At 46.4% G+C, this 10,697-nt stretch overlaps 1 protein-coding gene across 15 annotated transcripts; it reads right to left on the bottom strand.

The window, feature by feature from the left end:
- Positions 1 to 6,765, bottom strand: LOC123051466 (F-box/kelch-repeat protein At1g57790). Of its 15 annotated transcripts, none has more exons than XM_044474340.1 (7): positions 6,257 to 6,765; positions 6,104 to 6,158; positions 3,761 to 5,989; positions 3,592 to 3,686; positions 2,785 to 2,889; positions 570 to 779; positions 1 to 464 (listed from the first exon to the last, which is right to left on the bottom strand). In XM_044474340.1, the coding sequence occupies exons 1-3, from the start codon at positions 6,712 to 6,714 to the stop codon at positions 4,829 to 4,831; spliced, it is 1,674 nt and encodes a 557-aa protein (XP_044330275.1). In that variant the 5' UTR covers positions 6,715 to 6,765; the 3' UTR covers positions 1 to 464; positions 570 to 779; positions 2,785 to 2,889; positions 3,592 to 3,686; positions 3,761 to 4,828. The 15 variants fall into 15 exon arrangements, with proteins under 15 accessions (XP_044330275.1, XP_044330273.1, XP_044330279.1 ...); XM_044474338.1 differs by having other exon boundaries at positions 3,646 to 3,686; XM_044474344.1 differs by having other exon boundaries at positions 3,775 to 5,989.
- Between the last annotated feature and the right edge of the window lie 3,932 nt (positions 6,766 to 10,697).

Raw genomic sequence — 10,697 nt, 5'->3', positions numbered from 1 at the left:
TTGGAGGATACCCATCTACAGTGCCAAAAAAATGTCTTACATAATGGAACAGAGCAAGTAGGTTTTTTCCCAAACTAGTGGTTGGGGCGCACCCAGGTGCGCCGCCTGAGAGGAAGCTAGGGCGGTGCTAGATAGGATGCGCCCCTTCCACTTTCTTGATTGTACCACGTGATGTTATTTCGTCAGAATCAAAATATAGCAATATGAAGTACTGGTACATGCACGTTCACATCTAAAACCAGAGGCTGGCGACGGTCGATGATACATGAGGCAATGGAAAATCACTGCTTGGGTCATGAGCGGGTAAGACGCGTCGGTCTCCTTGGCGCACTTGCCCGGATCCCCATGCCCTGACTTCACTTCCACGGCACCTTGAAGGCGTCATCGTTGGTGCAGGCGTCCCTGATGTACACCAGCAGGACGTCGCTTCAGTAGCCATCAATTGTTATCACATGCTTTTTCAGCTGCGAAACAAGGAGACAAATTGCATGAATATGATAGATCATGTGCCTAAAACATGCTCAAGGTAGTTTTTATTTTTGTTCTACACAACTACACCTCCATCTTACTTTGTTTTTGTTGCATGCTTCATCTGATTCACCAAACGGGTAGTCATCCTTCCTGTCACTCCCACCATTATTAATCACAAACTTATAAGCATAGTTCATGAGCCTACCCGCCACAACCAGCATTGTGGGATCTGTCACAACCGATTAGTTTCTACTCAGGAAGGCTGAGAAGAGAGCCCGTCGCGATCTTGTTTAGTCCTTCCATGGCACCTGAATGACAGTCCAGACCACATTAACCGGAAGTACGGTTGTGGGTTAGTAATAAGGAATGAGGTAAAATCGAGAAATACTTTAAGTATCTTGTATCAAGGCACTTGAGTAAAACGAAACAATACAAGTACAAAGGAGTGACTTCACGGAAAGTGAAGCAAGGCACATTCCTGTCCCGACGCCGTGCCCGACGCGCTGGACTGGAGGCATAGCGGCGCCGTCACCATGGTCAAGCACCAGTGCAAGCGTGGTAAGCACCATGCTTGTGAATCTGTTGTTCTACACTTGACATTGCAGCACTCATCTATATTCCCTGTTAGAATTTTATTGTTTCTGTAGTTATTTGGTTTTATTGCTAAAGCTTAGATATTGAGATGTGGTGCATAAGCACTTCAAAAGCATAGTGATCCATTAACTAGAATCCATGTTAGGGAGCAGAAGCTGACAGGTACAAGCTAACCACCCTTGCATAACGCGTCAGGTAACAATGGTGGTAGATAAATTGGTTAGCACTTGGCAATTAGCAACTTGTTTGGCTATCATACTTGGCAAAGATCATCGTGCCCACTTAAAAAGTGGTTGAAAAAATGCCTATGTTTAGTTTTTGCAGGCCCAATTTCCAGTTTTACTGCCTACATTTATCCAAACTATACTGGCTGTAATCACTGCTCTTCCTAATAGTACATCCACAAAGTTTTTTATCCTTGATACTAAAACTTTGATATTGAGATGTTGTCACACACTCACACAACTACTCCCTCCGTTCCGAAATAGCTGACCCAACTTTGTACTAACTTTAGTACAAAGTTAGTATAAAATTGGGTCATCTATTTTGGAACGGAGGGAGTACATAAAAGCATAGTCGTACTTAGATGTATGACCAAGGCATTTTTTACGGCAAATAATTCCAATAAATAGAATCCATGCAAGCGAGAAATACAAGGAAGCTCATCTTCCTTGCGCTGTGCATTTGAGAAAAAAAATTATAATAATTGGTAAGAAGCAATTGCTGTGACGATTGATCGAAAGTGAAGCAAGATGGAAAAACAGAGAGCGGAGTAAAAGGGAAATAATAAGACAACAGCACTAAAAGTATCATGTGAGTATGTCGGCAGATCGTTTCGCGAACAATTAATCAGTACAAATGTGTGCGCATGTGTATGTTGAAACATAAATGGAAAATTAGCATATGTTGTTTCCACATGCAAATTAAATAAAAGAAATTGAACGATTTATTGAACCAAAAATGAGGTTCATGGCGTTCTCATTGACAGTTGGATTTCTAATGAACCTATGTAATTGGCAAATGGAAAGGAAAGAAAAAAGAAAAGAGAATTATTAGCATATGGTAATTAGTTGAAAGTCTCCGAATAATAAAATGAGCTACGATCAGTTGTATACAATCTATCATGATACACACAAGAAGTCATAAGAAATGAGCTCTTAAATGTAAATAATCAGAATCACAACTAAAAGCAAGATAGTTACTCTGACACTTGGGTAGACTCATAAAAAAATTACTGCTGGCACATGACACCTCATCTGAGAACTCATTTCTTAGCCTGGATTAGCAACGTTTCCTAAATTAGCTTGTTCATTAAAAAAACAAGCTTTTATCATTTGGGTGTGGAGGGATTCAGCTTGAACAGCCAACTCCTTGATGAACCTGTGAAAGCTACTGAAACGACTTTTTGTATTCTTACATTAGTAGCCAAATGTACTGATGTATAGGGATACTTTATTCTCTCTTTCTCCAAACCGAACCACTACACTTGTCAACGTCATATTGCCATCAACTGTGAAGAACAGCATCAACACAACATCATCTAGTAATAATTAGAACAGAACTTGGATAAGAACTCCAAAATGGCGCCAAAGGAGACCTCTTCTTTGATATGAGCAACCATTTCAAGAATAAGCATCTGGTTTCCATAATAGTTCCATAGGAAAAATTATGCACATACTCCAGTTTTTTTACATGGTGGTACATCAAGATTGCACATACCTCGCCTTAGCCTTTGCACTCATGCAGGTCATCTCCTTTTTGCAGGTGTACATGCGAAATTTCGATTTCAATTCGCCTTGCACAAGTACTGTCCTTAGTATAACTCTAAAATTGCATTCTTGAATTAGGGGTGCAGTGCTATTCTATTGAACGGAATACAGTGCAGAAAGACATCACTTGCAAATATTCTGAAGATCAAATCTAACAGCACATAGGCAATCTCGCGCGTTCATAGGAAAATATATTCTAGATGTTGCTCCCAAGTGGGGAAAACACATCCTTGACGATGATGCACCTAGCAACAAGAATCGCTTTTGTAGAAATCTAACTGATTCATATAACAAAGAACCAAGCTTCAGTGAATGAGAATGACTGGGTGCAGATATTCTTTGTGTGCATCTTACTATTAGTGATGGGGTCAAATATCTGATCTTTGGCTGCTTAATAGGCACGACATAATAAAATCCATCATTGAAGATGAGCTTGTGGCATCTACTTAAGACAAGTGCTTGTAAGAAACGGAGCAAAATAAATTCATTTTGGTTCTCACATTACCCGATCAGATTTAACAGGGTGAGGCTACCCATCACCGGTTAGGCTACCTATCCACAGATCAGCAGAATCCAATTATAAATTTACTTAGCACTGCCATGGTCAAGGCAGCTGAACTTAACACCTGATAAAAGTGTGTAATCCTTTCTCTGTAGGTTTTATGTGTTTGCTCTAGTTTCAGCCATGGCATCGAAGACAGAAGTTTAACCAAAACGAGATTTGTATAAACTGAAATAGAGTATAACCAAAACGTACAAATTGTAGTTGATGTTCAGATCTGGGGGTAGATGGTGGAGAGGGGAAGCTCACCACGTTGGTGTTATGTTGGCCTGCTCCTCTGGCCGCTCTACCTGCAGAAACGAGACCAGATGGGTCAGTGAGAGAAGAGAGGGGAGATAGAGGAGATAAGATCATGTTAACTAACAGAACAAACGAGACCAGATCCGCCCGCTCAGCCAGCCAGCATCGCCCTCTTCCTCTGTCCACCGCCTCATCCCCACGCCATCCCCTTCCTCGATCCAAATCCAACACACACACACACACACAAAGAGAAAATGGATTTCATTGTGGGCTACTCCTCCCATGGCCACCCCTCCGCCTGCTGGACATCATCTCGCACCCCGGCCTCGAGTGACTCTGGTTCCGCCGCGATCGACTCGTCCACTCTGTGCACGCTCAGCCTTGACAGGAGGGGAGGGGGCAGTGGCGACGGCGAAGTCGGGGAAGGAGGGCGCCGCGGGGAAGTGCCAGCCCACACGGTCCTTGGCCAGCCGGTGGTTCCCGGCGTCACCCTCTTCCGGCGAGGCCACCCACCCTGCATCTCCTCGTGTTCACCTTCTCCCGCAGCGGTGGCGCGTCGAGCAGCCGACACAGGGAAGAGGAGGGGCTCGGAGCAGTCGCGAGGAGAATCGGGGGAGAGAAGAGGCGGCGGCGGCGGCGGCGGCGGCACGAGAGAAGGTTGCGTGCGATGTGAAATTTTGGAGGAAAGGATAAGGAAGGGGTGGGGCTCGAGGCAACTTCCTCCCTCTTGCTCTTTTTGTCTTCCAGTTAGTCCGACGTGGACATCGCGAGCGCTCGCGCTTGATGCACAGCTGAATGGTTTTAATTGTTCCCTATCAGTTGTTCTGTTGTTGGTCCCTGAATGATTTTGGCACCACAAAAAAGAAAAAAAACCTGCACCCCGATCGTTTGGTAACCTAGCAGTTGACAGTATGAGCTTGTACTTGTTGACACCCAAATGTACGTATTTGCACCATGGAGTAAATCACAGGGCAAATCAAAGCAAGACAGGACGATGTAGTAGTTACTAACGAGCTTGAGACACTCGCTGAGACAAGGGAAGACAAACTATATATAACGAGCTTGATTAGCCTGCATGTGGAAATAAGGTAAACATTTTGAATAAGGTCATCTATTCTGCTCCTTCCTCAGCTATTTAGGTTGCAAAGGAATTTCAAAGTACTCCTTGTTAGGCTGGTCACCAAAGCAAATCCTAAAAGTTTGGCTGGAACCATATGGCATTCATTGGCTCCTTGTCACAAAAGAAAGGGTAGTATTCTTGCTCTTTTAAGCAGTAGTAGGCCTGCCCACCATCGTCAGTCTTAGTACAGCTTGGAAAGTACACCTTGTTGCATAAATCCCTTCCGCAAGCTGGCCTCGCAATTAGAGCATTGCTTCTGTCCCAAAACACGGCAGCATCCTCCATCTCTTCCAAATCCGTCCAAACCATCCTAGACCGATCAAGCTTAAGTATTCTGATGAACCCAAAATTCCCGTTTTCTCGGATAATGGCGACTAGGTCGCCTTTCCACTCCGCTAGATAGCTATAGTTCAACTTCCGAATTGTATACACATAGTCACTTCCACGTATCGGTTGATCTGGCTTGTCAAGGACCTTCCACTCCACCTTTTCCACGTTCAAGTCCACGACTCCGAGCCTGCCATTCATGTCTAGGAAATAAACGATGTCGTCAAGGAAGACGGGGCTATGAGTTGCCATGAAGAACGGCACATCAACATTTCGTAAGATTTCTTCCTTCCACTCTTTGTCTCCTATTCGCCATGTTTGAATAAAGACAACTTCGTTGTCTGGCGTGGCTCCCACGGCGAGGACCACAAAGTCCGGAGAACCCGGCATGGAAGAGAACGATAATCCTTTGAGGCCAAGGATATCTAGTAGTGGAAGAGCAATCACATGGCTGCCATCCGGGTAATTCTTGAACGGATTCACTAGGAAGTACATTTGGTCACCGCCTCTTGACACGATGACCCAACCATTCTTTGTGAAATGCAGTAACTGCGAACCCTGTGATTGGAGACATGAAGTAGGGATGTTTACCCTGATGTTGTACTTCTTCTCGCTCATCGGATCAAAGACCTCGAGAAGATCATCTTTTGTCCTTCCTGCTACGCGGGGTGTCATGAGCAATGGCAACCCTTTTGCATGTTGTATCGGGCTTTCAATGGAGTTCCACCGCTTGCAGACAGCTTTCAGATGTAGGAAATCGATGAATGAAATCTTGGATACTAGTAGCCGCGACAAGTCGGTATGGAGGTCACACCACTGCCTCTCCTCTGGAGAGGCCGCGTTAAGCATCATCATGTCCTCCTTTTCTTGCTCTCCCAAACAATGTTCAATTCTTCTTTGTATCACCTGGTTACATCAGTGTTGATTTGCTATAAATTTCCCTTCTTTCTTTAACAATGTTAATTTGCAGTAAGGTAGTCAAATTTGTTAACAATAATATATAATTATGTAAATAGATACCTTATCGGAGACATCATGAATAGTATCGATGGCTTGTACATCTTTCAAACCGAAGCTGCAAATACATAAATGGAAACGTTAAAACATATCTAAATCATCACATTGAACAAGCACATGAATACTTTCAAATCAATGAGGTGAAATTAAACTTACCTCGTGGGAAGAGTCCAGAATACTTGGTCCTCATCATCATCTTCATCACCATCACATCCCTCAACTATACGGAGCCCAAAGGTCATATCATCCAGAGACACGGTGTAGATAACAAATTCATCGCAAACTTTACGCAGCACATGGATGCAGTTGGGTTGGGTTCCTGCTTCAACCGCCCCGACGGCGAAAGTACACCTGCCCACAAAAAATGTTCTATCCCCGATGCTTTCGACAGTTCCCCACACATTATCCTCCTGATTCCATAGGAAAACCTTCAGATCCACCACGTCCGGGTCGCCAAAGATGCAGCACCGCACCAAAAAGAGCTCGCCGCCAGGACACGGCACCGGGTAGCACTTGTACCCGGCGTGCATGGGGCACCGCGGCGGGGGTCCCATGTCCGTCCTTATGACTGATGGTGTTGGGGCGGATGCGTCAATGGCCACCAGGGACGCCATGGTTGTCGCGTACACCTTCCCCTGGTAGCCGGCGGTTATGGGGCCGTCGAACTTGTCGTTCACCTCGGCGAGCTCCACAGGGAGGCGGGACCACTCGGGATCACCAGGGCGGCAGTAGAGAAGGGACTTGTCCCTGACGAAATCCAAAAAAACGGTGCAATCGGGCGGGGTTTGCGTGGAGAGAGCGCAGCCGAACCATAAGAATAAATCGGGCGCGTCCTCCGGCAGAGGCGGGAGAGCGACTACCGTGGGGGTCGACGGCGAGGTATTAGCGAAGTTGACGAGGGAGCACCCGTTGGTGACCTCGTCGAGCATGAGCGACCAGTCTCCGTCCCGGCCGACGCATCGTTTCCCTTGCAGCGCCGGCATGTCCGGCGTCTCGTCCCAGCGGACGCATCCGTCGAAGGGCGCGACGAGGACGGGTTTGCTCGTGCGGTTGAACTGGATCACCCATGGCGGCGGCGGCGGCGGCGGCGGCGGCGGCTGCGGCGTCATGGCCATGGGGCAGGGTTCTTCAATCTCTATTGAGCAGCGCGTCTGCATCGATCCGATCTGATCTGGTTTTATGGATGCATGAGATCACAGTCCGTGTCGGGATTGACTACCGATTCCTTTGCACAGCGATTTCTCTTTCTCTCCTTCCTTTAAAAAAAAATCGGGGAACATTTTTTTTCAAATCGGTTAACATGTTTTGAAATTCTAACATTTTTTCAATCAGGGAGAACATTTTTTGAATTTTGTAATTGCAAACATTTTAAACAAATTCATGAGCATTTTTCTAAGGGCCACGCTACCTGTCGGCCGGCGGATCTTTTTCAAAACATCCACCGCCTTACGAGCGTGGGATCTGGTAGATTGAGTGAGCGAGTGTCACCCTCTATAATTACAACACAAGTCGTGTTGCAGAAAGTTTTTGCAACATATGTCATGTTACGGAAATTTTTGCAACATAGGTCAAGTTGTAGTTTTTTTTGCAATAGACGTCTTGTTACATTTTTTTGCAACAGAGGTCTTGTTACTTTGTTTTTTCTTTCAAAAGAGGCCTTGTTGCAATTTAATTTTGTTTCTTCTGATAGAGATTTTGTTACAATTTTTTTTCAGAAACACTAACGCCCACACGTGTGTGCGTCTGGCAACTCGCCCACACGTATGGATCCTCGTCCAACCAATTTTGCACGAATCTTGGCGCGTTCTAGCAGTTTTTGTGTGTCACGTAGGACTAAGCTGGTGTGTGGGCATTCATCCGGTCGCCCACACGTCCTTTTTCACCACACGGGAGCTGGTGTGTGGGTGTTTAGCAATTCGCCCACACACCAGTTTTCACGCACGCAGAGGAGGCTGGTGTGTGGGCGTTTATCACTTCGCTCACACGCCCGTCTCCTCGCCCACATCCAAAGCTGACAGTTGCCATGTGTTTCTGCAGGATACATAGCAACTGCCCTAACTTTGCTTGTAAGCAGATGTCAACTCTCTTTTACCCGAGTTGCCATGTGTTTTTTGCATGGTACATGGCAACTGCCCTAGTGTGCACGTAAGCAGATGTCAACTCTTTTTTTACATGGCAACTGCCCTAGCGTGCTTGTGAGCACATGGCAACTCTCTCTTTTACCCGAACATGTTTTTTTGCCATGCCTTTTTGTAGTGCTACATGGCAACTGCCTAGTGTTAGTGGGTGGCAACTCCTAAAGTTTTGAAATTATGACAACTGCAGTAGACCAGACCATACATGGCAACTGCAGTTAAGCAACCATGGCAACTGTAGTTGTCCGACATGGCAACCGAAGTTCAGCGACATGGCAACTGCAGTTAAACGACACATGGACGAGGGTCTGGACCATGGCAACTGCGGGACGCGCGGTGATGGCACGTGGGGCGTGTGGGACCACGAGATACGAGGCCTGACGTACGGGGCGTGTGGGCGTTATCTATTTTGCCCACACGCACGCGTGTGAGAGGGATCGGGAGGCAAAAGAAAGGTGTATGGCATTACTTTTTTTGCCCACACGTAGGTATGTGGGCTGTTCCTCTTATACACCACACAAAATGTGTGGGTAGACCCCCTAACACCCACACGTGTGGCACTTATCGGCATCTTTTTTTTCCAACAAAGGCCTTGTTGCCAAAACTCTCCGTAGCAGACAACAAGCAGCGACCATGACGGTGGAAAAGAAGGGCCACCGGTGGTCATGGCCTCAAGCACGCGTGTGAGAGGGATCGGGAGGCAAAAGAAAGATGTATGGCATTACTTGTTTTGCCCACACGTAGGTATGTGGGCTGTTCCTCTTATACACCACACAAAATGTGTAGGCAGACCCCCTAACACTCACACGTGTGGCACTTATCGGCGTCTTTTTTTTTCAACAAAGGCCTTGTTGCCAAAACTCTCCGTAGCAGACAACAAGCAGCGACCATGACGGTGGAAAAGAAGGGCCACCGGTGGTCATGGCCTCAAGCAGGAGCTCGGTCTGGGATGGGAAGGAAGGAGAGGCGTGGGAGGAGAAGAAAAAAGAGGAAGGGAAAGGGTGGAGGCCTGCCTTACAGGTGAACGGCGGCTGCTGGCGCGGGCCGGTGGCGAGCATAGGCGCACACATGGCGTGGCCGAGCTCTCCCCTAGCGGTGCTGACTTAGGACAAAGGGAATTGGGGAGCCGAAGTATGAGAGAAGAAGATGACTCAGTTGGGATAAGAATAGCGGCGGGGGTGGGCTCCGCTGGCACACGCCTCGCGTAAAAAAAGTGGTTGACAAAAACGAAAGGATCGGCCGGTGGATTTCAACCGTTTCCCTTTTTATAAATCATGATTTTTTTGGAATTCATGAACATTTTTTAAAAATCATGAATATTTTTAAACTTCGTGAATAGTTTTTGAAATCATGAACATTGTTTTGAACTCATGAACATTTTCTAATTTTCTCAAAAAAATTGGAAATTGCATAAATATTTTCAAAATTTTGAAATTGTTCTAAAAAGTCGTGAACATTTTTTTAGAATTTCAAGAACATTTTTTAAAATTGTGAAGATTTTTTGAGTACACGAACATTTTTTGAAATCACGATTTTTTTTGAATCCGTGAGCATTTATCATTTCCTAGAAAAATAAAATCATGAACATTTTCTTTAATTCATGAACATTTTTTTTCACAATTCACAACTTTTCTGGAATCTCAAATTATTTTTAAAAAGAAAAAAGAAAGGGGCTTCCTGCCCTGCACATGGGCTGGCCCGTGAGGGCGCGCTGGGAGAGGAGGGGGTCCGAGCTTCCCCGATTTCGGACGCTAGTGACCATATAGGAGGTCCCGGCCTAGCAATCATTTTGGTGATTTCTTAAACAATTTTTGAATTCGTGAACTACTTTTGCAATTTGTGAACAATTCTCGAATTCACGAACAAAAAAAATAGGGGAGCCCTGCCTCGCACCTAGGCTGGCCCAAGTTCGCGACAGGCAGGAGCAAGGGGTGTACGTTTCATCGGCACTCAGCGCGTACCGTGCGATATAGGAGCTCCCCTCTCGTAGGGGTACGCTAGGCCAGCCATCTCCCAATCCGGATCGCACCCACGCACGCCCTTCCTCCCCTCCCATCTCTGCCTCCAACTCTTTCCCCGCGTGGAAGGCATGGCCAAAGAGATAAAAATGGCGGCATACAACGACATGGCTCCGCTCTGCATGGCCCGAACTCTGCCACGTCCTGCTGTCGGCCCGTCCCCAACAACATGTGCCCCACTTAGCAGCTGAGAAGCTCAGGCCCCTGGCGGCCAGCACCTTGCTGGAGCACCCATTGCCCTTCAGAAGTCGTCTCGCTCCCCCATCTCACCCGCTTCTTTCCTTCTTTCCTGAACTCTTACATTTTTTCTCCCTTTCTTTCCTTGCAAGCTACCATGGCGGTCCGACCAAACGAGGAGGACAAAGTGCTCAGGGACGCCGCTACTGTCCTGGACCAGGGAACCGCCGAATCTACAGTACCGAATAGGAAGACGTTGTTTTCAGC

This window comes from Triticum aestivum, chromosome 2D (assembly GCF_018294505.1).
Source record: "Triticum aestivum cultivar Chinese Spring chromosome 2D, IWGSC CS RefSeq v2.1, whole genome shotgun sequence".
In the NCBI taxonomy this organism is placed as follows: Eukaryota; Viridiplantae; Streptophyta; class Magnoliopsida; order Poales; family Poaceae; genus Triticum; species Triticum aestivum.
This window is presented reverse-complemented; position numbering and strand designations above follow the sequence as displayed.

What these genes read in the sequence shown, in the direction of transcription:
- LOC123051466 (XM_044474331.1), bottom strand. Translation starts at nt 6,714, where the DNA reads ATGGCGTCCCTGGTGGCCATTGACGCATCCGCCCCAACACCATCAGTC. An exon ending in TTCTGGACTCTTCCCACGAG is followed by an intron (nt 6,159 to 6,256) that starts GTAAGTTTAATT and finishes ATGTATTTGCAG; the next exon opens with CTTCGGTTTGAAAGATGTAC. An exon ending in TTCATGATGTCTCCGATAAG is followed by an intron (nt 5,990 to 6,103) that starts GTATCTATTTAC and finishes TGATGTAACCAG; the next exon opens with GTGATACAAAGAAGAATTGA.